The sequence below is a fragment of the Bos taurus genome, chromosome 3 (assembly GCF_002263795.3).
Source record: "Bos taurus isolate L1 Dominette 01449 registration number 42190680 breed Hereford chromosome 3, ARS-UCD2.0, whole genome shotgun sequence".
NCBI lineage: Eukaryota > Metazoa > Chordata > Mammalia > Artiodactyla > Bovidae > Bos > Bos taurus.
Genome location: NC_037330.1, coordinates 111,545,720 through 111,572,875, shown reverse-complemented (window position 1 = coordinate 111,572,875; position 27,156 = coordinate 111,545,720). Strand labels below are relative to the sequence as shown.

General features: G+C 50.5%; 1 protein-coding gene across 5 annotated transcripts in view; it reads left to right on the top strand.

Annotated features, from left to right (window-relative positions):
- C3H1orf94 (chromosome 3 C1orf94 homolog) overlaps positions 1–26,707 on the top strand; it is a 42,310-nt gene extending 15,603 nt beyond the window's left edge. Inside the window, exons 2-7 of one of the 5 annotated variants that reach the window (XM_024990234.2) lie at positions 4,424–5,112; positions 8,313–8,573; positions 9,619–9,776; positions 14,214–14,291; positions 20,113–20,309; positions 26,267–26,707. In XM_024990234.2, coding sequence (XP_024846002.1) covers positions 4,424–5,112; positions 8,313–8,573; positions 9,619–9,776; positions 14,214–14,291; positions 20,113–20,309; positions 26,267–26,342 — 1,459 coding nt within the window. In that variant the 3' untranslated portion in view covers positions 26,343–26,707. Of the gene's footprint in view, positions 1–4,423; positions 5,113–8,312; positions 8,574–9,600; positions 9,777–10,012; positions 12,178–12,208; positions 12,407–14,213; positions 14,292–20,112; positions 20,310–26,266 lie in introns of those variants that run through there. The other 4 variants (XM_002686490.6, XM_024990235.2, XM_059885213.1 and 1 more) reach the window with 4 other exon arrangements.
- The last annotated feature ends 449 nt before the right edge of the window (positions 26,708–27,156 follow it).

Below are 27,156 nucleotides of genomic sequence, written 5' to 3'. Positions count from 1 at the left end.
CAGGAGGTGCAAAGGCCCCGGGGTTAGAGTGAACTCAATATGCAAAGGAATATTTCTAAGATGAGAGGGGCTGGAAGAAGAGGAATCTCAAAGCAGGAGGGCATAACTAGGCCACTTAGTGGGGTGCCCTGGGGGTCAGAAAGGGGTCTGGATTTTTATTGTGTGAAGTAAGAACCCACATAAGGGTTTAAGTGGGGGAATGGTTTGATCTAAGTTCTGAGGATGTCTTTCCTCGGCTGGCATGCAGTTTTCTAAGGAACAAATGAATCATGTTTTCTTGGGGGTGGGAAGGGCAGGAAGGGGAGACCCTCGCTTAGGGACTTGTACCTGTGCTGAATCTTGATTGCAGCAGGTGTTTGATAGAGGCTGTCTAGGAGAAATGGAGATGCAGTGATAGTGACTGGATTGATTTATTCCCCCAAAGTGTTGATCCAGGATTACTGTCAGGCTGGGGGTGGAGGGGAGGGTTTCCAGCAATGTCCCTAAGGCTCTGGACTCTGGACTCTCTCGCCTTCAACATTTCTATCCATAAATTGGCGGGGGACCCAGGAGGCAGACTCATCAGACATGCAGCTGACACAGAGCTGTCAGGGACAGCTAAGGCCATGGATGGCAGGCTCAGGACTCACTATGATGATCCTCCACAGGCTGGAGTGATGGGATGAGCCCAGCAAGATGCTTGATTGCATTCAGACTGGGAAACAAACCCAGCCTTGGAGCAGGGAGACCTTGCTGGAGAACTTTCCCTGAAAAGGAAGCTGGGGTGGGGCAGGAAGAGGTCAGAAAGTCAGCTGGATCCTGGAGCATCCCCACAACAGCCTCTTCACTTCTTTGGTGACAGAGTCCTTAGCCTCTTAGAAGTTCACTTTTCTCATCTGTAAGGAGAGAATGATTTTGTCAATTGCCCAGAGGCGTGGAGAAGATTAAACAGAAGCATATATGTGGATGCCTGGCTTCCAGTCTGGCCTTCCAGATTCATAGCAGATGCAAAGGAAATAGGAGTTTGTAGAGACTGTCCCAGGGAGGGTTGGGTGCCCTGGGCCAGTCTTTCAGAGGGATGCAGGGGACCTGCAGTCCAGATGAGCCCCTCTGTTCTTGGCACAGACTCTTCTTAAGAGGCCCATTGATCCCCATGATGTTCTGGAAAAGAATGGCTGAGGAATATGAGGAGTTTACACTCAGCTCCTTCTGGGTCCTCTCCATCAGCCTGGCTCTGGGGTGTGGGAGCGGTAGGAGTGTCCTCTCAGGTGCTGAGGAGGGACCACCTGCAGGGTGGATTTGGTACAGAGACCTCAGGCCTCGTGGGTCTTTTCAAAGCTGCTTTGACTTCTCCTTGGAGCTGGCGATTTGAAGGATACCGTGCCGAGACTTGTGTGTCCGTCTATTGTAGAACTTTTTTATTTTAGGAAAAAAAAAAAAAATGAGAAGCCAAACAGACAAAAATAGAGCTAATAGTACTTGGTGAACCCATGTACCTCTCACTAAGCCTTAGACCTGGTCAACGTAAGCCCAATCTTGCTTTATCTACTCCCCAACCCCCATCTTTCCCCTCCCCCTGCTAGATTAAGTTTAAAGCTAACCCCAGATGTAATGTTATCTGTAAAGACTTTAGCATGTATCTCTAAGAGATAACACTTTTATTGTTTAAGTATAACCACAGTACCATTATTCTGACTTTTAAAAATTAACATAATTGTGATGTCTTTCTAATTCAGAAGATCTATCTGTATACAGCTTGCTTTGCAAGTTTTGGAGGGGGCTGCTGCTGCTGCTAAGTCGCTTCAGTCGTGTCCGACTCTGTGCAACCCCATAGACGGCAGCCCACCAGGCTCCCTCATCCCTGGGATTCTCCAGGCAAGAACACTGGAGTGGGTTGCCATTTCCATCTCCAAGGCATGAAAGTGAAAAGTGAAAGTGAAGTCTCGCAGTCATGTCCGACTCTTTGCAACCCCATGGACTGCAGCCTACCAGGCTCCTCCATCCATGGCATTTTCCAGGCAAGAGTACTGGAGTGGGGTGCCATTTTGGAGGCAGAACAGAGAGGCAAAAACTGGTCTTTCTAATGTCTGATTTCTCTGACTAGAGTTTCCCCTGTTCTCTTTGAGGGTGATGATGAAGAAGATGGGGGATCAATAACTTGGGACCATGGATTGGCAGCCTCTTTATTCCAAGTATTCCCAGGGACACAGCAGAAAAGTGAAGTGAAAGTGTTAGTTGCTCAGTTGTGTTGGACTCTTTGCAAACCTGTGGACTGTAGCCCATGAGGCTCCTCTGTCCATGGAATTCTCCAGGCAAGAATACTGGAGTAGGTAGCCATTCCTTTCTCCAGGGGATCTTCCTGACCCAGGGATTGAGCACGGGTCTCCTGCATTGCAAGCATGTTCCCAGGGACACAATTGATAGACTGAGTCTAGATGTGGGGAGGAGGAAAAATGGGAGTAAGGAGAGAGAGCCAGGAAGAGGGGAAGAACCAAGTGAATGGCCTTGCCCCTTCCATGGCGTCGATGGCCAGCGTCCAGCACCAGCCCGCTCCTGCTGCCAGCCACCGCGTGCCCAGTGCTCCTGTGTGTGTGTGTCTGTGCCAAGGCTGCACAGGAGTTACTTCACCAAGTTCTCATCCCACCCAGGGGCTGGGTGCTTGTAGTGTCATAGGTGTCATACTTTGTCACAGGGGAGTCCCCAAGGTTCCAGGATGTGGTAGGAAGTGAGCAGTAGTGCCCGATTCTGTTCTCAGTCTGTTTGACTGGAGCCTGCTTTTTCCTGGCACGGCTCCCAGCCTCCAGGCCTGGGGAGACCACATGCGGGGCTGGTGTTCAGGAGGCGGTGGCTGTCGCCGTCATTAGAATAGTGACAAGCTCCCACGTTTTAAACTCTTCCCTAGGCCTCCCAAGTGCCCTGGCCAGCAGTGACCTTTACCAGGACCCCTTGGGACTCATCAGTAGCCATCAACTATGGGATTAATGCCGGCACAGTAGGAGCATCTGGGACTGTAGCCTGTGCCCATTCTGACTGGTTGTCAGATACAGAGACCATCCTCTGGTTTTGTGTGTGATGACTGTGAGTCATTTTATGCCTGCACTGCACCTGTGTGTGTGTGTGTGTGTGTGTGTCCGTGTGCATGTGTTCATATACAGAGCATTACCAGGAAGGAACATCCTTGCTGGGAGCATTTGCTAGTCATTATTTTCGGGGCTCACTGCATCCATAGAATGGGCTGTCAGGGCAGGAGTATACTGTGAGCCTGCCCAAAGCTCCATTCACAGGATGCTTTAATTTTCCCCTCTGCTTCTTTTTTCACCATTTTCACCAGCACTAGAACTCTGAGCAGTTTCTAGAATGCTCTATGCAGGCCAGCTTATCCACCCTTCCTGGGAACCCACCCAGGAGGAAGAGCAGGGTGGGCTGCCACAGTCCTCCTGGGAGTACCAGGGAGGAAGGTTCCCCCTTATCAAGGATGCTGGTGGGCCAGTGTGGGCCCAAACCAGTCCGGCAGGATTGCTACCCTCTCCCACACCTGGAGACAGCCAGCATCTAGGAGCTTAGAGTCCATGGGACCATCAGGCCTCATTAGGATGGTGCCGGCCACCAAGGGTGCAGTTGGAGGTCCCAGGTCTCAGGTGCAGGTAGAGGCCAGTGTTTAGATACAGGAAGACTCTTGTGAATCAGTGCAGGGATCAAGCAATTGCTGGTGCTCCCAGGCAGCCCAGTCCGTGATCTGGTCAGAAGGCCATGCCAGCCAAGGTGGACACGGGTATCTATGGAGCCATGTGCAGATTTCAGGATCCAAAGGCCCAGCCCGGCTGACAGAGGTGTCTATAGACTGGCTGTCCCTTTAACTGCCCTTACCGTGCCAGACATGGTCTGGAGTGTCTCTGTAATACTCCACTTCATCAGGAAGGAAGACAGTGGTACCATGATGCTGAGCAAGGGACCCAGGATCACATGGCTGGGATGTGACCGAGCCAGGCTGTGAGCTCCAGCTGCCACCTTGCTGTCCCTGCTCTCACTCAGACCATCCTGCAGTGCATGGGGCCCCGGCACCCTGGACGCCATGTCCAGAGCTGTTGACTCAGTCCTGTTCCCTTTGCTACTGGTCTTTTAGTGCTTTTGGCCCTGAGCACCACCAGACAGGGAGCGATGGACAGAAATGCAGACTCAGCCCACTCAGCAAGATGGAGCACTGGGAGAGGACCCAGGGGTCCCGATTCCCAGAACCAAGCTCTTAGGACTCTTGCCTGTTGGTATGGTATAAAAACCCCTTGGGGGTCCATGTATGGCCCAGTTTCTCTCGTGAAGAGCAATAGGCTTCTCACCTTGCGAAACATGTTTTCTCTAGCCCCTTTTCCTGGGGTCTGTGCCCCACTGCAGAGCCACCCTCAGGGAGCGGGCCCTAAACCCATCTCTCTTTCTGACCTGTTTGCAGGGCTCTGGAGCTCACCAGTGGCAAAGACGAGATCTCCTTGTTGGTGGAGCAGGAGTTCTTGAGCCTCACCAAAGAGCACCTCATCCTGGTCACCAAGAGCTCGGGGGAGCTGGAGGCACCCGGAAGCAACCCTGAGGGGCCCAGACAGCCAGCCCCTCGCCTTCTCATGCCTTCGCTGGTGGCCAGCAGCAGTGAGCACCCAGGAGCCTCCATCATGGCCGGTGACAAACTCCTGGAGCCGAAGGTGGCCGTGTCGGTCGTCAGCAGCCGGCCAGACTGTGATTCTGCCACGTCTATGGTCACGGGCATTCTGCGTGCTGCCAAGGTCAAGAGTGCCAGGGGGACAGAGGACAGGAGCCGCAGCCTGGGGGCCTCCAGCTCGGAGATCAGCAAGTTCCTGGCTCAATTCCCACTGAAGTCCACAGAAACGTCCAAGGGCCCCGACAACAAGATGGTGTTGGAGGAGACCCGGGTCATCAAGGACTTCCTGCAGAGCAGCATGTTCAGTGGCCCTGGACCCAGAGAGCCCACGGGGCTGGGCCCGTTCCTGCTGCTGCCTCCCCCACCTCCGCCTGTGCTTCCCAACAAACTCCCTGAGCTCCCTGCTCAGAAGAAGCAGCTTCCAGTGTTTGCCAAGATCTGCTCCAAGCCCAAGGCTGACCCCATCATGGAGGGGTACCAACTGATAGGTGAGTGGGGCTGGGAGCAAGGCGAGGAAGCACGCTTGCTGGGAGGAGAAACTTAGCAGAAAGCCACATGGGCTGCATTAGGAACATGAAGCATCGCTGTGCAAAGTAGGGTGAGGTGGTCTTGCTGACGAGCATGGTCCAGGGTGCAGGCTGTTTTCAGCCCCCACAGCCCCTCTGCCGGATGCTCGTATACAAGGCACGTCTCATGTCGCCAAACATGGTGGCCGTGAATCCAACACACTTTGGGAAGCGGGAGAGGCCCGTTTTGTAACCGACTGGGTTTTTAAATCCATAGGCACCCCGAGGACATTGAAGGAAGCATTTACCCTTGCTGGGTCCAGGGTGAAAGTGCAGCCAGGGGACCCTGAGCTGAATAGGAGGGAAATTTAACTGGCTTCTGATGGAGGCTCCTGTCCTGACCGTGGTGCCTGGTCCCCTCTCTCAGGGATCGGGGGTGAATGTGTAAGCTCTCCAGGTGCGGGCAGACTGCTGGCCCTGGGTTTGTTCCCAGGGACCCCAGGGCTTTAGAAAAGTGCATTCCCACTCCTAAATCGAGGAGTCCACATCCTCCCTGGGATTGCCAGCCACCTCCCAAGCCTCCCCAAGTTCCAGGATTCTGCATTTTGTGTCTGTTCTGATCCAGCTACTCAGACTGGATGGTTCCAAGAGGGAAGACTGGTGGCAGTGACACTTGCCTGCCACCAGCAGTCGCTGGGAGAAAACGGGAAGAAAAACTGCCCCCAGGTTGTGAGAGATGGGTAAAGGAGAGATGCCTATACTGGGAGGGCCCAGATCCATCTTCCTAAGAAAACAGGGACACAGTCACCCTAGAGAACATTCTGTGGGAGCATTTTAGGAAGCCAAGGACTCCAAACTGTGGACGGCATGCTGGACTCTGGGTCCTGGGCAGGCCTCCACGGGTCAAGGAACTCGGGACAATCAGCTGTGTATGTGAGATGATGGGACATACCCGGGGGAGGAGACGTGCCTCCCACCTCCTTCTCCACCAGGGAGGTGTGGATGTTTCTCTGTCAGACAGGGCTGCTGGTTTGGAGAGAGTTCTGTCCCACACACCTTCCCATCATTTGCGTGTGTGTGTGTGTACAGGTGTATGAGTGAAGGTGTGCTGAGAGGAACTTTGCAGATGTGAGCGTATTAGAGGCAATGCAGTGTGGGCACATCTGAGTGTAACCCTTCTGCGTGTGTAGTTGAGTATGTGTGTGAGCGAGCGAAGGGAATGGCAGGAAGGGATGTGTATGTGTGTGTGTCTGTGTATACAGCCTTTAGAAGAGGGAGCTTTGGAGATGAGTGAGTGGCAAGTGTGTTTCAGGTGACTGGGGGGTGGTGTGATGGCAGGTGTGTGGGCCTCTGGGGAGAGGGTTATTATTAGTGGGTACTGTTATCTCAGCACTGGCTGGGGGCCACACTCTGCAACCAGAGAAGCTCTAGGAAAAGACACCAGGGACACGTTTGCTAAAAATATCATTTTCTTCTGGCTCAGGCTAGAGCAGCTTTCTCCTTTGCTGGGATGGCAGTAAGAGGGCAGGCCCCATCCTGTCCAGACTCAGCCTCAAGGCCATGGGCTAGTGAGACTAAGAGTTGGTGGGATCGTGTCCACTCCCAACAGGTAATTCTGGGCGCAAGTCCTCTGATCCCATTGCTCCCAGCATGATCCACTGCGCCCGCCATGTGTCCAGTGCCATTTCCCAGCCAAGCTCCACGGAGACCAGGACCTCCAGGCTGGGAAAAACAGGAAGGTGCTGAGAGCAAGGCCCTCTTCCCTGCTTCAGTCAAGCAGTGCCTTAAAAATTTTATATATGTGTATATATTATATGCTTCCCTGGTGGCTCAGCGGTAAAGAATTGGCCTGCAATACAGGAGACCCAGATGATTTGGGTTCAGTCCCTGGATCGGGAGGATCGCCTGAAGGGGGCATGGCAACCCACTCCAGTATTCTTGCTGGGGAGATCCCATGGACAGAGGAGCCTGGCAGGCTACAGTCTGTAGGGTCACAAAGAGTCGGACATAACTGAGCATGCACGAACCATGTATTTATGGGTGCAGTATGGTGCATTCCCCCGCCATGCTTAATTTTGTTGGAAGAGAGAGTTCCATTGCTCAAAAGGAAAATTGGGTGAAAAGCCACTGTTGTAGGGGATCCCTGGTGGTCCAGGCAGTGTCCTTGCACCAGGGAGACTTGGGCTATTTGGAGAGAGAGCTGAGCCTGGCCCCAAAACATCCAGTGGCTCACTGGTGCCTCTGTGCCTTTGCCCACGGTCACCCATGGCTCTGGGTGTAAGGCCTCGCTGGAGGCCCTCCTCCTCCTGGAACCCCTCCCACCTCTCAGACAGAAGCTGCCTCAGCCACCCTCTTCCCCCGCTATGTCCCTCTGTCACCTCACGGTCCCCATCTGCCTTGTCCCGGAGCTATTTCTGGGCCTGTCTCACTCTTCCTCCTCGTTGTGAGTTCCTGCCGGGCCAAGTCTGGCTCTGACTCATCCAAGTGTCCCCAGGACTCAGGTCAGAGCCTGCCGCTGATGAGTGTGCTGAATCGCCACGACGACTTAGCAAGAGGAGAGTCTATGACAAGGGAGCAGCTGCATGTTGTGTGGGAATGTGTGTGCCCCCAGCTAAGCTAACTGTGCTCCCTGAAGACAGGAACTATCCGGACTCTTTGTGATCCAACCTACAGATGGTTAGCAGGAAGGAAGGGAGGAAAAAAGAGGGAGAAAGGAAAGGCAAAAGATAGAAAGGAAGGAAAAGAGGGAAGAAAGGAGGAAGTGGCAGGGAGGAAAGGAGGAAGGAAGAAAAGAAAGAAAAGGTAAGAAAAGAGAGGGAACTAGAAGGGAGGAAGTTTGGAAGGAGGAGAGAATGGGATTAGGGAAGGGAGGATGGATGAGTGGATGGAAGGAAGGAAAGATGGATGGGTGAATAAAAGGATGGATGGTTGGGTGGACAGACGGAAGAAAACAAGAATGGATGAATTCATGCATGCATGCAGGGGTATGAGACCATAATGGGTACTGGTCCATGAAGGCTTCAGGGACTGGACTTGGACTGAACTTGGTTGAGAGAGAGCCCAGAGTGGTGGGAGTCTCAGGTGTGCTATGGAGGATCCATGACTTTGTCCACAAGACCATGCTGCCCCCATCCAGCATGTGGTCTTCCAGAGTCACTGACTCAGCTTCTCTCCTGCTCTAGAACGGAACCCAAATGCCAAGGAGCTGACCAGGGGCCGAGAGAGCCTCTTTCTCAGCCAGTGGTCCCCGAGCCAGAAGGACACCTGTGGTGAGGAGGGTGGCAGTGACCCCATGGGTTCCATGACCATGGCTCTGCCGGCCAAGAAGCCTGCCTGGCAGGCCAAGAAGAACCTGCTCTATGAGTTCCTTGGGGCCACCAAGAACCCAAGTGGGCAGCTGAAACTTCGTGGCAAAGTGGAGGTGGACAGGCTGGAGCTGAAACGTAAGCTGACCCTGCCCAGAGAGAGTCTATGCAGGAAGGGATTTCAGAAACCCTCATAGACCCCTGGAGTAGCTCTGTCATCAAACGGCTGTCTCATCCATGGGCAAGTCACTGTTTTTCCCAGGTCCTGTAAATGGGGGAAATGGCTTTCTTCCTCTGTCATCCCCTACAGGGAAGAGCTCAAGAAATCTAGCTGACTTTCAGGGGTCACATGGGCATTATTGGTGGTTAATTTGAATATAGTCCTGACTCAGCATGTCTTATGTCCCCTCAAGTTGCCTGAGCCAAAGAAAATCCCATGCTTTAAGATTATTTCTACATTGCGATTATTCACGTCTCAGCTTTCTCTCCCTTGTACATCTACAACTGTTTAAGTACAACATTCTCCCCCCAACAAAAGGTGCTAAAAAGGGGACACTGATACCCCATCTCTAACTCTTAAGCCCACAGGGCATATTATAGAAGGAAAGAATCCAGGATTCATATCCTGAAACAACTCCATCAAATTTCATTCATTCAGACTAATTTGGGGTCTTGCCAAAGGGAATTATATAATATTTTAAAATATTAAAAAAAATGACTCCAGCATAGATGCAACACCTACACAAGGTCCTCGCTGTTGCCAAGTACACGTCCCCAGCGGGGTGCTTTAATAATTTGATAAAAATGAGTTCCCACAGTGTAGCAATTGTTTGTATCAAACTGGATTTTTCCGAAGCACTTGAAGGAATATAGTTTTGCACGTAGGTGAGACAAGCTGGTTGATTGTATCTCTTGCTAAACTGCCTCCTTACTTGTGAGTCATGAAGGAGATGCTCCATGCCAGACCATGCTGGGACTCTCACCCCTTCCACGTTGGCAAGGTGTGAACTAACAGTGTTTTCCTTGAGCTTTGAAGAACCCTCTGGGAGCTTTTCAAATACCTGACCTGTGAGAACATTAACCCCGGGGGCAGTCATGGAGCTGGGACAGGCTGACCTCTCCCTTCCTCAGTCACGAAACGCTCTACCTCTCCTGTGACTTACAGTTAACCCACCTGTGACAGGGGCCGACAAGAACAACCTCAAGTACACGGGGAACGTGTTCACCCCACGCTTTGCCACTGCTTTGACCTCAGCAACCCTGAACCAGCCCCTCTGGCTCAACCTGAACTACGCACCTCCGCCCGTGTTCACAAACCCCTCCACCTTCCCCCAGTACCAGGTGAGTGAGGAGGTCCGGGCCCAGTTATCCGGGGGTGGCCGTCCAGGGAGGAGCCGTGGCTCACAAGGAGCCTCATTCACAAAGAGCCGTGGACTCGTTAGTTAATTTCTTCATAGGGGCCCCATCAGACCAACTGCCAGATACACGTGCGCAGGCATGCACACACACACACACGTGTGCATATTTCTCATTTTCCTTTGAATGGATTCCAGTTCACTCTGTGCTGTGTCTTTCAGAGCCACCTGGCTAATCCTGGGCTGTGAAGTACTTGAGCTCCTAGGGAAGACTGACCGACGACACAGTCCTTGTTTGCCACCAGCTCCTGGGACTTGCTTTGTAGTCGGATGACATGTGTCCTAGATTACCTGGGACAGTCCCCGTTTCGGTCTTTTGTTCCAGCACAGTTATTCATTGTACTCCCTTTCACTCTCGAGCATCCCGCTGCAGATGACAAATTATGCGGCTGTTTCATTTCAGCTACAACCTAGCAATCATAGCTTCTACCGTCCGAGGTGGCTTGGCACACAGTCTTGGTCTTGGACTCAGAGCTAAGAGGCGTCAGACACAAAGGGGTGGGGGAAATACTTGCAAGGCTGGCAGTTTTACTCACACAACTTATTTACTCTGGGAAAATGTAGTTCCTTTAGTTCGTCTATTTAACTTAATCTCCTATAAGAGCTGCCACCCACTGGGTAGAGAGATGAAAAAAAAATCAAATAAATGTCCATTCTGATTTAAACCATAGTCCGAACCAAGAGCTTAAATAGTCCCTCTAGGTAGTGCTCCGTTGCTCCAGGACAGGTGCTCAGTGCCTAAGATTTCTCAGTCTTCTCTCCCCTCCCTGGCTGCTTGCCAGAATGGCGTGCAGGTGTACAGAAGGGCCAGGCCCCTGGGAGCCTGCTGCCCCAGCCCGGCCTGGCCGAGCCCAGGGAGGGCAAAGAGAGAAGGAAAACCAACCTGAAGATCTTCTAGTCCTGCCCCGTGCCCTTCCCCCTTCCACTGCCCCGGGGCTCCCAGTGGTATTTCCTCCTCCTCGACAGCAGCAGGCTTAACATCCTGCATGAGAGGTGGGTCTTCTCTACTCCATGTGAAGCCCCTCTGAGCTGGCCCGCTGGACTTAGCCCCTGATTCTTAAAACAGGAACTGAAGTAAAGGGGTTTAGCACGGTCTCTCTCTTTCTCTCCAAAGTTTTGGTTTCAAGTCTTCTTTTGGTTTGCTAAAGAGAGCCAGTGGCCACCCTCTTTCTCAAGCCCCACCTTTGAGGTGAGACTGTGTAAGGAAGCGTGATCCATGGGAAAACCCCAGGTGCATCCATCCTGAATCTACGATGTGCTTTCCTGGAGAAATACCCTGTTCACATGCTCATTGGTTCACCAGCTCCTTCACTGAAGTTCCTCCACCCTTGCACACTCGTCACTGAGTCATTTATCACCTACTCCCTGATGTACTCATTTGTATTTATTTATTTTCTCATTTAAATAATTAAAAAAAAAAAAAAACTCCTTGCTTCACACTGACTGCAGGCTGGGGATTCCAAGGTGACTAGGAAGCTCGGAGTCCAGTATGAGTCAGGGACAAATCCAAGGCCAGCATGGTGTGCCCCCACCTCTGAGAGAGAAACAACTGCATAATTTTATTTAGTGTAAATTGATTCACTCTCAAATGCACTCACTCAAGGGGCTCGCCATGTAGAGCTAATTTGCAGTGGTTTGTTTTGTAAAGAGAGGACAGTCTCTCTCTCTATGTTAACTTCTTCTGACTTGACTTTTGGCATGGGTGAGATCTGGAAGTATTCTTCTAGCATGAAGGTCCTTTGTCTTCAGAGATGCTGGTGTTTGCATCACAGGGCTGACTCTGAGCTTCCTGGGCCTCTGGGCAGAAAGGCCCTGGCTGGTAGGGTCCCTTGCTTCCATGCAGCAGTTCAGACACTGACTGAGCCCAACCGAAGTCACCTGCACACGCCGACCCTCCCAAGGGGCAACAACAGACAGCGTGACTTACCTTTTCCCAGCTTCTCATGATTTCATGATACCAACCAGCTTCAAGACAGCTGATCAAGGGGTCTGATGTGGTAAAAAGAAGGCAGGTTTTAGAATCATCAGAATTGGATTTAAGGAAATTGTGCTACTTTTGAGCTGTGTGGCCTTGGGCAAGTTAGCCAAATGTTCTGAGCCCTGGTCTCCTCACCTATGAAATGGCCTCATAATAATTACAGCGGCAGCAAATACTTGAGTCAAGTGTAAGGTTAATTGAGTCCATGGATAGGAAAGGGCTTTGTAAAATCTCAAGTATGATACAGATGTTGGTTCTTATTGTTATTCAGCCCTGGTCTTCCTGGTACAGGGGGTCAGGGAGGTCTGCAGACCTTGAGGAGGCACACAGGAGAGACAGGGAACAGTCCATCCAAGTCTCTTTTTCCTGCTTGACGTTAGGAATAAAGATGAGGTCCCGAATCCAGTTTACTCAGAGCTTTGCAGTGCATGGACGAAGAGCTGTGGAAGACTAAGTCCCCAGCACCCACGACTCCACAGAGAATCCCAGCTGCTTGGCACAAGGAACTCTGCTCCCAATTAAGGAGGGCGGGCACATGCAAAGAGGTCACAGCCTCAATTAAAGAAGAATGGATGTGTATTTCCCTTTGCTTGTGATTTCACAGAATTGCAATTTGAACAACTAGAAATCCCCTTCAAGTCATTGAGGGCGGCTCATGCTGATGAATACGGCATCATCTCCTGAAAACCCACCCCACGATGGAGCAGGGATGAGCGGCTCACATATCCTAAGGGTCGCCTCGTCCAGGGAGGTGTGGGGAGGACGGCGGCCCAGGAGAGTTGGCTGTGGAAAGCAGAGCGCTGATGGGGAGGTGGTAAAACGGAAGAGAGGCGCTTAGAATGTGGCCTTGGAGCCCACTGAGGCCTGGCCACAGGCAGGGCAGCTCCATCGGCTGACTTCCCTGTCCCAGTTCAGACCATGCCCGGGCTCACAGGCTGGTTGTGGGGGTAAGTGGGGCTGCCCTGGGCCTTAGAGCTTGAAGAAAAGGCAAGCCCGTGCACTGGATTCAAGCGATGGAGGGATTGGTGGATGTGGGGGAGGCCCGACCACAGTCAAGCGCAGGTGCATGGGAGCAGAGAGCAAGGAAGGCCCTGAGAGGATGTGCACCCTAGGAGAGCTGGGGTGGGGGCTTTCCCCAGAACCCCACATCAGGGATTTGGAGCCTTTTATGAGCAGTCCAGGGGCTCCGAGGAAGTCATCAAGGGCAGGTCAGCCATCAGCGCTTTGATGACTGGCTCAGCTGAGTGCATGATGGAGGCAGCATCTCTGGTGTGGAATCTTCTGGAAAGACATATTCTGGTCTGAGGGGTGCTTTGGGTTTTGAGCCGCATCTTATGGATTAACTCTGGATTGGCAGGTAAGGGCAGCCTGGGCCTGGATGAGTCATGAGCCGACCCCACCCACAGCAGCAGTTCTGCTCTCTGTGTGTGTGTGTGTGTGTGTGCACGCGCGCGCATGCACAGGGACACCCTAGGCAACTCTGGACAGAGTTGTGAATAAAATTTCTACTTATGGCTAGGCTGAGCTGCCAGGCAGCTTCTTCAAGTGGCGGGAGCAGTGGGGATGGGGGGAGACAGTGAGAGATGGTAAGAGTACCTAGCACTGGCAGAATCCTTACTACATGCTGGGTGCTATTCTGGGCCCTTTAGATGAATTAGCTCATGTATCTTCACAACAGTGTTTATCATCAGGTACAGACACAGGTATACATGTGTGCAGGTAGACACCCAGCAACAGAGACCCAGACTAACACACTGGGTTCAGAGTCACACGTTTGTACACAGAAACACGTGGCTGCAGACACAGATGGAAGCACACGCCAGTATGTTTAAATAAACATGAGGCAACCTAGCACACTCGACACAGACGGCCTCAGGCACCTCACCCCTTGGGGCAGGAATGGGGTTTGGCGAAGGGCACTTAGAAAAGGGGCATAGACACCAACAGAGATAATCTGGCTGCCTTCACAGGCTTTGCAGGCTTAAACACACATAATTTCAGAGACAAGGGAAAAGAGGCTCAGAGAGGTGAAGTGATTTGCCCAAGGTCACACAGCCTAAGGAGCAGATCTGGACTTCAAAAGACAGCAGGTCCCTAAAGCTCATGTCTTACATATTCAATCAAAAGGCTGTGAATCCTGCTAACCAGGAGCTCCCTGTGTGGTGTGAGGCATGCCAGCTCAACCTGATTCCAGCTGGACTAAGCAACTGGGGGGTGTGGTGGGGGGGGTGGCGGGGCAGGGGGTCTGGCCAGCAGTGTGGTGGGATGGACTCTTCTATGTCTGGAGATCCAGGCGAGGGAGCTGGAAGCTGAGTTGAGTGGCTGCCATTCTCTGGCAGGGAGCCTATCACCCCATGGCACTGAGTCCCTCCTTTCTCTCCCTAGGGCCTGTACTCTCAGCGGGCAGCCAGGATGCCCTACCAGCAGACCCTGCACCCCCAGCTGGGGTGTTACTCCAGACAGGTGAGTCTATGACCTCCTCACCTCTGTCCCAGCCCATGGAGGCCTTCAGGTCAGAAGGATGTCTGTCCCCCTGTCTTTGTCCAGCTGGTCACCAGCCACGCTTTGACCCCAGAGTACAGACACAAGTATCAAAATGCATGGTCCCCAGGAGACAATGCTGGCTGGCACTTACAGCGCCCTTACTGTGCACCAGGCCCTTCTCTACGGGTCTTATCTGCATTCGTTTAATCCTCAGAACCACCCTACGAGGTAGAGTCAAGATGAGGAAATGGAGACACAGAAAGATGAAATAATTTGCCTGAGGTTATGAAGTTAACACCTAAGTTAGCTTTTGCTGTGGCAACAAACAGCCTCAATGTCCCAGAGGCTTTAAGCAATGCAATGTTTAATTTTTACCCAAAGGTCTACAGGTTGACTGAGTGGCACCAGGGTTGGGTTCAAGCCTTTTTTAATTGTCACACTCTGGGCCCAGGCTGAAGATTGCTTTTGCGCCTGCCATGCTGGATGGGGGGAGTGTGGGAGGGCTCAGAGCTGGGATGTGGTCATGTTTGCCCACCATCTGTCAGAGCAGATCACACGGCCTGGCTCAGCCTCACTTGGGTTGGGAGTCATAGCCCTCCCATGGTTTCCTCAGTTAAAATACAAGACACTTCAGTTCAGTCGCTCAGTCGTGTCCGACTCTTTGCAACCGCATGAATTGCAGCACGCCAGGCCCCCCCTGTCCAAAACTCCCGGAGTTCACTCAAACTCACGTCCATCGAGTCAATGATGCCATCCAGCCATCTCATCCTTTGTTGTCCCCTTCTCCTCCTGCCCCCAATCCCTCCCAGCATCAGGGTCTTTTCCAATGAGTCAACTCTTCGCATGAGGTGGCCAAAGTACTGGAGTTTCAGCTTTAGCATCATTCCTTCCAATAAACACCCAGGGCTGATCTCCTTTAGAACGGACTGGTTGGATCTCCTTGCAGTCCAAGGGACTCTCAAGAGTCTTCTCCAACACCACAGTTCAAAAGCATCAGTTCTTCGGCACTCAGCTTTCTTCACAGTCCAACTCTCACATCCATACATGACCACAGGAAAAACCATAGCCTTGACTAGACAGACCTTTGTTGGCAAAGTAATGTCTCTGCTTTTGAATATGCTATCTAGGTTGGTCATAACTTTCCTTGCAAGGAGTAAGCGTCTTTTAATTTCATGGCTGCAATCACCATCTGCAGTGATTTGGGAGCCCCCAAAAATAAAGTCTGACACTGTTTCCAATTTTTTCCCAATCTATTTCCCATGAAGTTATGGGACCAGATGCCATGATCTTCGTTTTCTGAATGTTGAGCTTTAAGCCAACTTTTTCACTCTCCTCTTTCACTTTCATCAAGAGGCTCTTTAGTTCTTCTTCCCTTTCTGCCATAAGGGTGGTGTCATCTGCATATCTGAGGTTATTGATATTTCTCCCGGAAATCTTGATTCCCGCTTGTGCTTCTTCCAGCCCAGCGTTTCTCATGATGTACTCTGCACAGAAGTTAAATAAGCAGGGTGACAATATACAGCCTTGACGTACTCCTTTTCCTATTTGGAACCAGTCTGTTATTCCATGTCCAGTTTAAACTGTTGCTTCCTGACCTGCATATAGGTTTCTCAAGAGGCAGGTCAGGTGGTCTGGTATTCCCATCTCTTTCAGAATTTTCCACAGTTTATTGTGATCCACACAGTCAAAGGCTTTGGCATAGTCAATAAAGCAGAAATAGATGTTTTTCTGGAACTCTCTTGCTTTTTCCATGGTCCAGTGGATGTTGGCAATTTGATCTCTTGTTCCTCTGCTTTTTCTAAAACCAGCTTGAACATCTGGAAGTTCATGGTTCATGTATTGCTGAAGCCTGGCTTGGAGAATTGTAAGCATTACTTTACTACTGTGTGAGATGAGTGCAATTGTGTGGTAGTTTGAGCATTCTTTGAAATTGCCTTTCTTTGGGACTGGAATGAAAACTGACCTTTTCCAGTCCTGTGGCCACTGCTGAGTTTTCCAAATTTGCTGGCATATTGAGTGCAGCACTTTCACAGCATCATCTTTCAGGATTTGAAATAGCTCAACTGGAATTCCATCACCTCCACCAGCTTTGTTCGTAGTGATGCTTTCTAAGGCCCACTTGACTTTACATTCCAGGATGTCTGGCTCTAGGTGAGTGATCACACCATCGTGATTATCTGGGTCATGAAGATCTTTTTTGAATAGTTCTGTGTATTCATGACACCTCTTCTTAATATCTTCTGCTTCTGTTAGGTCCATACCATTTCTGTCCTTTATCGAGCCCATGTTTGCATGAAATGTTCCCTTGGTATCTCTAATTTTCTTGAAGAGATCTCTAGTCTTTCCCATTCTGTTGTTTTCCTCTATTTCTTTGCATTGATTGCTGAAGAAGGCTTTCTTATCTCTCCTTGCTATTCTTTGGAACTCTGCATTCAGATGCTTATATCTTTCCTTTTGTCCTTTGCTTTCCACTTCTCTTCTTTTCACAGCTATTTGTAAAGGCCTCCTCAGACAGCCATTTTGCTTTTTTACATTTCTTTTTCTTGGGGATGGTCTTGATCCCTGTCTCCTGTACAATGTCAGGAACCTCTGTCCATAGTTCGTCAGGCACTCTATCAGATCTAGTCCCTTAAATATATTTCTCCTTTCCACTGTATAATCATAAGGGATTTGATTTAGGTCATACCTGAATGGTCTAGTGCTTTAGTTAAATTTAAATCCAGGTAAATGGTGAATAAAATGTTAGTAGAGTTGTGTCCCAAATACTGCATGGACCATACTTAAACTAAAAATATTTTACTGTTATCTTAAATTCAAATTTAACTGGGTGTTACCTGTTTTTGTTAGCTAAATCTGAACCCCCTACTCCCATGGGTAGGTTGGGGGTCGACATCTGCTTGACAGTAACACAATGGCAGGTTGGGGTTTGACCTTGAGCCAGCTGGCTTCAGGGCCCATGTTCCCAGTAACTGTGGCTTACTGCCTCTTGTACACAGATTCATAAAAATATAGTATCAAAGTAAACAGCAGAGGGACTTCCCTGGCAATCTGGTGGTTAAGACTTCATCTTCCAATGCAGGGGATGTGGGTTCAATTCCCGGTCCGGGAGCTAAGATTTCACGTGCCTTGTGGCCAAAAAAAAAAAAAACAAAACACAAACAGACACAATATGGTAACAAAATCAATAAAGACTTTTAAAATGGCCCACATCAAAAAGATCTTTTAAAAAATCAAGCATCAGAAATGAAAATACAAACACACACCCAGACACAAATAAAGATGTGTTTATATACATACATGCCACTGGGCTGGATGTGCGTGGGCCTGAGCACACACAGGCAACACAAAAGAGCACTTCCAGAGAGTCTGAGTATCTTGGATGGGGGGGCGCGGTGTGAGGAGAAGAGCTGAGAACAGGCTACATTCTCAGTCTGGCCTTACACACTGCCCCCCGCAGCACACACACCCAGGTGAACAGAGCCCACCCTCAAACCCACGGACTCCTCGGCCTCTCCTCTCTCCCCAGGTAGCCCTACCCTTTCTCTTCAAGCTGCACCTCTGCCCTGAAGGATGTTAGAATGTTCTAGAAGATAGAGAAGGGACTATAAGTATGGGTCCCTTTATCACGTGGGCCAGGGCTGCTCTTTCAGCAGTAGGAGCTTTGCATCCTCAGATGAAGTCGCGAGGGGAGTCAGTCAGGCTCACAGAATCCCCATCTCATCCCCTCCACCCCACGAGCAGTGATTCTGTCCACCTAGCTCCTCAGCAAATGCTTTTAGACAAAGTTATGTATGTGCATATATCTGAACCAGTAACGTTAGAAATCTGGTATAAGATTTTCATCACCTTAGAGGCACTCACTGTGACTGGTTTCTTAGGTGTCCTTCTGGTGATATCTGTCTGTATAGGCATTTTTATATGAATGTGGCATGCTGGGCACACTGCTGTATCATTGCTTTTGTCAGCAAAGAGTGTGTCTTGGAAATGGTTCCCGAGGCCTCTACACAGCTCTGGTTTATGGTTTTTATCAGTGACACGTAGCTAGGGTACGGTTTTGAGTGAAGCTTGTGTCAGCTCTGAGACCCACACCTTCTTTTTCATGTCTGTTTCCTCTCACATCCAGGTCTGGGACTCCCACCCCCTACATTGGAAAAACCAGTTTTGTTTTGTTTTTTTCTGCCGCGCCGACCCTTGGGCGTCTGTCCTGGGAGGTCGCTTCCTGGGTTCTCTCTGTGACCTTCAGCTCATCCTCTTGGGGGCTTGGCACCCACATCCAGCGTCACTGGATCCTATCTGTTCACTGGGGGAAGGATGGGGAGGGCCAGGAAGGATGGGCCCAGACTTCTAGAAGGAGCGAGCACAGTGGTGGAGTCGAGGGACTCAGGGACTCTGACAAAACTCGGACACTTGAAACACTTACTAAGCAAGTTACTTAACTTCTCTGAGCTTCGGTTTCCTCGTACCTAAAATGGGAATCCTAATGGTCCTACCTCACGGGGGCTGTTCGGAGTTTAAATGAGAGAATCCACATGAAGGGCCTGGCACACCTTTATTATCACTTAATGACCACTAGGCTTTATCATCTTTTTAAATTGGATAAGGGTGTGCAGGGTGAGAGCAGGCAGTCAGTATGCTGAACAGATGAGCAGCTTGGACCCCACTCTGGCTGTGAAAGTGGAAATCCAAGAATTTCCCTGGTTTTGACCAAAACGCTTAGGAAGATGGATATCAGGAAGATGACATTTGGAGCTGTCAGTGGTAGAATACAGTGCTCGCAGTGTAAAGAGCTCCCCATCATTTTAGGTATTCAAGTGGACATTGGTCTTTTCTTTCCTCCATCCACCTCCTCTTTCTTTCTTTACTTTTTTTACTTATTCACTTAACACATGTTTATTGAGCAGCTGCTATGTGACAGGCACAGGCTTAGGGCTGAGGATAAATCAGTAAATGAGACAGATGGGGCCCCTGCCTTGCCAAGAAGACAGTGGGAGCCCTGCTTCTTGGTGAGTCTGATCCTGGTGGTCTCAGGAACCCAGTGAGTTCCTACTTTTCTCTAGGGTTTGAGCTGAATCCCATTTTCCCTCTTTGGCATTTCTCTTGCACTCACACTGTCCACTAATGTAACCAGCAGCCATGTGTGGCTATTTACGTTGAAACCAACTAAAATTAACTAAAATTTAAAATTCAGCCCCACTAGCCCCATTTCAAGTGCTCAGTAGCCACATTTATGTCTGGTGGGTACCATATTGGGTTGTACCCAGTGGAGACCCAGAAGATTTCCATCATCCATCATGAGAATTTCCACTGGGCAGGGCTGTCTCAGGCTTGGGGGTCTGTTGAGATCCTGAGCTAGAAGCCAGGGATGTGCACATCTCCGCAGCCTTGACTGAGATTGTAAACGACAAGGAACCAGGGGCTTCTGAGATGTTATTGACTCAGGGAAAGTTAGGAGACAGGGTAGAGAAACAATAATGGAAATGATATTCATTGGTTATGTGCCAGTCTCTCTACTTATATCAACTGACTCAGTCCCCATACTAATGGACATAGTGTTTGCCCATTTTATGGATCAGGAAACTGAGGCTCGGATAAATTAAATACCTTGCTGGTCTCCCATAAAGAAGCTGAGCCCTGTGCTTTTCCCAGTCTAACACAGTGTCTTCTGTGTGCCCCACAGTGACTGAGGGGCCACAGGGGCTGAGGGGTGGGACCTGGGGTTTGGGTCAGGGCTGAGGGACTGTGATGTTTAGAGGCAGCAGGCTCTGCTGCACTCAGCGCCTCTCTCCTCTCGGCCCTGCAGGTGACGCCATACAACCCCCAGCAGATGGGACAACAGATTTTCCGTTCTTCCTACACCCCCCTGATGAGCTACATCCCCTTCGTCCAGCCCAACTATCCGTACCCTCAGAGGACACCTCAGAAGCTGGCCAGCAACCCCCGAGACCCTTCCCCCATGGCAGGAGATGGGCCGCAGTACCTCTTCCCCCCGGCATACGGGTGAGTCCTCAGCCCATGCCGGAAGCCCACCTGCCTTCCCGAAAGCTGCTGGAGAGGGGAGGTGGCACTCTGGGCCCCACTGGGCTTCCTTGTTACATATGTTCCCTGGCGGGGAGGAGGGGAGACCCCGGGCCTGTGTTCAGAGGCTGTGTGTGTGCTGGACGGAGCAGGTGTGGAGGTGAGCCTGGTGGGCCCCCTTTGGGGCCCAGGCTGGGGCCAGAGTCCTCAGTCTGGTGCAGAAAGGCAGCTGTGTGTCCACAGCAGGCGGCAGGCGCTGGAACTGGACGCATATGCCCTTCCCCATTTGCCTGGTGTCCAGCAGGCTATGGCCAGGTAATCTCCTTACAGCTCTTTCCCCCACTTACCACGTCGGGAACTGCTTGGCAGGCTCATCTCTCCAACAGCCCCGTGAGTTCGCAAGTGGCCCTGTTGAAGCTTCTCCCACAGCTTATCGGACTGCTCTCACTTTCCCCCCAAACTACCCCAAACAGCAGAGGAGAGGGTCTTAGCAGCCAAGAGCCAACACAAACTCAACCTTTTTCTCTGACAATTCCACAGAAACTACATGCCAGTCAGTAAGAAATTTGTGTTTGTTGTTTTAACACAACACAGGTGCTCATTTCCGCCCACCAAACCTTCACTTCCGTGAGGCAGGTGGGCCCAGGTCAGTCCTGAGACTCCAGTCCTGGGCGCCCCCCGGAGAACGTGCGTCCCCGTGTGCAGGGAATCTGTGCCCCACTGTAAGAACTTCCCTTTACGGAGTTGGGGCCAGACTCCCCAGCCTGACAAGGATTCCCTTCCTCCCCCTCCCTGTCAGGTCAACGGGTGTTTCCCGGACTCTGACGCTTTCAATCAGCGTTCCCCCTGAACTCTTGTTGTAGAGGATAAATCCTGGAAAGAGGTTTCCATAGTCACATCTTTCTTATTCTGTTTGGAATAAGAAAGGTAGAAACAAAGATAAAAAGATTTCTCAACTGTTGGAATTCACAGATTACTTAATTTACCAGGGTGCATGGAGAACATTCAACAAGGTCAATAGTGCCAGTTGAACATGAAACCCATGACCGTGACCTCTTCTTTCTTCTTATTCTTCCCCTCCGCCCTCCCCTCCCCTCTGGCCTCCCTTCCTTCTCTCCCTCCCTTCCTTCCATCCTTCCATCCCTTTTCTCCTCCCCTTTTCTCATTTCACGGTGTGTTCCACCATCACACCTGGGGAAGCGCTGTGTCGGTCGACGCACGTAGTGATGATGAACTTAGCCTGTGGGGCCCCGTCAATGAATAGGACATGGCTCGTTCCTTCAGAGATGAGAATGGATGAGGAGGGGGCACAGTGATGTTAGTGCCATGACAAAGTGCCATCAAAGTGGCCCAGGGACAGAGGGAAGGTCCCTGCTGGGTGGGCAGTGAGGGCTGGAGGATGGGCAGGGGGCAGCAACCTGGAGACTCAGGCCCTCACGTGGGAGGTCGCATGGCAGACTTGAGACCTGGGGAATAAAGGCACCCGGTTGAGGTATGAGATTTACCCCTTGCATGAGATGGAAAATAAGAAAAGGAAGGCCAGACTTGGATTATTAAAAGCTCTGACTGGTAGGCCTGGGGGTCCGATGCAGAGCTGTGAATGCTGGAATGAATTGATGGGCCAGAGGGGAGAGAGATGGGGGATGAGAGGTGACTACAGGGTCTGTAAGAGAGGTGAGAGTAGATGAGATTGCAGAGGGCAGACAGCCCACCTGTAGGCTGGCAGATGCCCCTTCCATGCTGTAACTCTGGGCTCAGGGGAAGAGAGACTTGCTGCAGAACCGGCCATGCTGAAGGGCGGCGTGTTCCCACGGTCTCGTTGGTCAGCTCTTGGGAAGCACTGGTGGGGAGCAGAAAGAGGGAGGGTGGAGCCCTGGTCTCGAGCTGTCTTCAGAGAGACAGGAAAGGGAGGAGACTGAGGAAGAAGCAGCCTTAGAAGCGGGCAGGAGCTGGGGGCCAGCTGGGGACATTGTGGGCAAAGGAGAGAAAAGGGAGGTGCAGCGGTCAGCAGGCTGGAGGGGTGGCCTGAGAGGTGGGCTGGAAAGAAAGTGGGGTCAGAAAGGTGAGGCGAGGAGTGCAGGCCTGCATCCCTCAAAGGGATGGTTCATTTATTCAAAAAACTATCTGTGGCCTCCTGCGTGTGCCTGGCTGGCTCTAGGCATGGGTTACTGCAGTGAACAAGACCAGCGAGTTTCCTTCTGTCATTCCAGGAAGATCAATAGACAATGCAGAAATAAACAAGCATCATACATGCCAGGTGCAGGGAAAAGGGGGAGATCTGAGTGAAACGAGAGAATGAACCATGTGCATATATAGTTGATGAGCACTCTGGGCAGAAAGGATAGAAAGTGCAGTGGCCATGAGATGGGAAATGCAGCTGGAGCACACTTGGTGGGGGAGAGGGCGGGGCGGATTTGAAATCAGAGTAGGGGCTGGCCCAGACTAGAGAGGGTCTGCGAGGCCAGGTAGGAAAGAGATGTGGGCGGCCACGAGTGCTCTAATTCTCTGTGTAAGAAGATGACATGGGCCAGTGTACAAAGAGAGGGCTGTGGAGTAAGAGCTGATGGAGGGGACCAGGCTGGGCACCTTTATAGCTGCCCAAGCAAGAGGTGCTGGAGGCGTAGATGAGGCAGTAACCCTGGAAAGGAGGCGAGAAAAATCTGAAATGTTTATTTTCTTGGTAGAATTGATGGGACTTGATGGTTGGATGTAGAATAAGGAAGAGAGGAGTCAAGTGTGATTCCTAGTTCTGTTTGTTTTAACTGTGCTATTTTATTTATTTTTAATTGGTGGAAAATTGCTTTACAATTTTGTGTTGGTTTCCGCTGTATAACAACACGAATCAGTCATACTTATATATATATGTGTCTTTATATATATATATATATATATGTCTACATATGTATATATATCTACATCCCTTCCCTCCCTCTCTTCCCTCTCCTTCCCTCATCTCACCCCTCTAGGTCATCACAGAGCTCCAGGCTGGGCTCCCTTTGTTATTTACCAACTTCCCACTATTTCTTTTACACATGATAGTGAGCAAGTAGCATTGATTTGTAGGTTTTTGACTTGAGTGTCTGGATAAGTGGCAGTACCAAAGTCCAGATGATGAGAGCACGGGCCCCTTGATCAAGAATTTGGTTTTTGCATATGTGAAATTTTTAAAAATAGTTTTATTTATGTATGTCTTTGTTTTTGGCTGTGCTGGGTCTTCACTGCTGCATGGGCTTTTTCTCTGGTTGTGGCGAGCAGGGCTAATGTCTGTTGTGGTGCACAGGTTTCCCATTGTGGGAGCTTCTCTTGTTGCACAGCACAGACTCTAAGTGCACAGGCTTCAGTAGTTCACAGCCAGTGGCTCCACTGAACCACCAGGGAAGCTCTGCTTATGTGAAATTTGAGATGCCCATTAGATACAGGAGTGGAGCTGTCGATGGGCAGGTGGGTGTCTGAGTCTGAGGCTCAGGGGAGAAGTGGTGGCTGATAATATAAATTTGGGGATCATTAGCATGTAGATGATGTTTAGACGCATGGGGCGGGACAAGATCGCCTGGGAGCACATGTACAGAGAGAAGAAGAGAAGCCCAAGGACCGAACCCTGGGCCTCCCAACATGTAGAGGGGTTGTGGAGATGGAGAGGCACAAGCAAAGGATCTAAGAGACGGGAGGAAAACAGAAGAGTGTGAAGTGGAGGGAGCCAGAGGAAGAGATGGAGGGATGACCGTATGGCAAGAAAACCTGGGCACCACAGGGTGGGGCAGAGGGAGCCCGGGGCTCAGGGGTGGTGTTGGGGGTTACTAGTCGTGCTGGATGGAATAAGGTCCAGAAGACGCTGTCCTGGGCAGGGAGGGGTACAAGGGCCTAGGTGGAGAGAGTTTAGTTTGGGAGACAAGGAGGGTCAGTGTTTCCTCTGATTCAGGAGCAAAGAAGAGACCAAGAGACCAAACTATATGTGATGGGATAGGAAGGAGCAGGTGGCCTCCGTGTTCTCAGGGAAGGAGGAGGGGAGCCCTTCCTGACCTCTGCTAAGTCCAGGATCACCATACAATATATCTTTCAAGCAGTAATAAGCTTAAGAGTCAAAAGAATGCAAATAATAATTGCACTGGGAATACCAGTGGAGAAACTGTTCCAGGCAAACCAAGACCTTTCAACCGTGCTGGAGAGGCAGTTCAAGCTCCTCCCCTTCCTCCAGCAAGCACTCCTGAATAACTATAGTCCACATGGACTAGCCCTCTTCCGGGCTCTCTAGGGTACGTCCTGTCCAGAGCATGCCCTTGGCCGCTGACCCCATCAGAGCTTTTCAACCGGAAGGTCTCAGATGTGTGGGGTGTGGCAACAGATACGAGGTGTGTTATAACTAATTTATTGCTGGTAATTATTAAATACTCAAATATGGGTTATGGCCTTTATTTTACAAACCAGAGTGGAATTCAGAGTATCCTTATAGTAGCATCACTTCCAATAATTTCTTTTCCAATATGATTTTTGAAAAAGAGAAAAAGAAATGAGGTTACGCTTATCCGGCACCCTACCTCGTGCCAGATCCTTGACTGAGTGCTGAGTGTAGAATGTGTAGACAGTGTCCCTGTTCTGGGAAAATTTATTTTAGTGAGAAGAGATGCGGAGAAGAGATGCGGATACCCCAAATCCTCGGTTGGCCACGGCTGCTCGCTGTGAGCGACGGATACCGGCGCCAGCTGAGGCGTTACAGATTAATGCGCCCGTTTGCCCCCGTCGCTTCTCTCCTCTTCTGCCCCCCCACCCCCGCCCCCGCTCCTTTTTTGATTCATCAGTTCATGGGAGGGCGTCATGAACATGAGCATCTTCTGTAATATGCATCTGCCCAGCTGAAAGGCGACTGAGAATCCCTGGATTAGACTAAATCTAGCCATTTGCTCTGCTGTGATTTGTCTTGAGCTCTGTTCCATTCATTCAAAGTATCCTAGCAGATGGGGAAAGAAATTGCAATAGGATACCAGAAGTGTGAGTAAATGATTCCATCTGGAGAGGTCAGCGAAGGCTTCACAGAGAAGATGGCTTTCGAACTCTCTTCCAAAGTATGACTAGCAGTGTGCCAGGGAGAAAAGGCAGAAGAGTATGTATTTCTGTTCTTGGAGATCGAGGCTCAGGTCTTCTCGGCTCTTCCTTCCCTGAGGGTCTAGCAACGCTGCGGGCAGTCAGGGGTGCCTCCGTGCTTTCTTGCCAGATTGGGGTTGAAATGCAGGGCCTGATTGAACCTGGTGCTGAGAAGGGGATCAGGAGCCCTGGGGTGGTCGGATTCTGAAATCTCACCCTGGGACGTGGGTCTGAGTTCTCTGATGTGAAATTTCTTGAGGGACACACAAGATCCTCTAAGGCAGGTAAAGGGGCTATAGGCCCACAGGAAAGGTGCTCCAAACCAGAGAGGCTTCCTAGTCTGTGGACCTGGATACAGAGAGAGCATAGGCTGGACAGAGTCCCTACAGGCTGCCAGGGCCTTCCTGACCTAAGGGAGTGGCAGAAGGAGCTCTTTGTTGTCTTCCAATAATATCATTTCAATATTTTATTTTCTCAGAGCCAAAGCTTTTTGTATTACTGCTAAAGCTTTCAGTTTCTAAGCCTGTCATGATCTTCCCAGTCTTTGACAGACCCCACATTAACATATTACTTTGCCTAATATCACCACCAACATCAGGAATTCTGTCACAATGCCTTTTTTCTCTTCTGAGTTTTTAAAAATGTATTTGGCCGCGCTGGGTCTTAGTTGCGACACGCAGGCGGAATCTTCATTGCCACACGTAGGCTCCTTAGTTGTGGCATGGAAACTTAGTGGCGGCACGTGTGCTCTGGTTCCTTGGCCAGGGATTGAACCCGAGCCCCTTCACTGGGAGGGTGGTGTCTTAACCACTGGACCACCAGGGAAGTCCCATCACGATGTCCTTTTCTTCCTCCTCCAGGTTCAGCTCAACGTCCGGTGGGCCCCTGATGAACAGCCCCTACTTTTCCTCCAGTGGGAATGGCATAAATTTTTAGATCTCCTCCTTACCTCCCTCCTCCCACCTTAGCCCCTGGAGCAGGGCTAATGGCTCTGGAATTCTGGATTCTGCAGCAGCTTGGTATGGAATTTGGAAAGCCAAGGTTCCGACCAGGTCACAGACAGAAAACAGCAAGGCCAGATGCATCTATGGACCAACACTCATACACGCACACAGTCCGCCCTCACGCAAACTGCGGACCACACGCTCCCCCCTGGGATTCATACTCACTTGCTCATCCACGCATGCATCTGTATTTAGCTAACATGAGTGATTTTTGTTTTTGTTGTTGTTGGTAAAATAGAAGTAAGACACTTAATTTTAGAAAGTTTGTATTTTCTGATAAAAGTATGAGCTGCTTGACATAGAGTGTGCCTGTTTATTTTCTGTAATGCTCCGTGTAATTATCACTGCTCCTTCCCCTGCCACCCACCCCGGGAGACTCAAAGTTTACTGAGGACACGGGCTACCATCCTCCAAATGCTTCTCTGTAAATGAGGGACCCCAGGGACCGTACACTTGAGGGCTTACCTATTCTTTTGTGTGTGATCCACTCACTTCTCAACAGTCCAGTTTAAGCATCTCAGGAATGGATGAAGAAGAAGGGCATCTTGCTGTGCCCTGTCCAGGTGACTACTTACAGAAAAGGCTGTCTTGGATACGAGATGGGAAAATGTGTCCTGAAAATCAATTCTAAAAGTAATCCTGAATATCGTGATAGACAAGATGATATCTGATGATTGTAGATCAATGCTGAACTAGAGGTCAGTCTCAGAACTGCCCCTCATGGCAATGTCCCTGGATCATTCTCA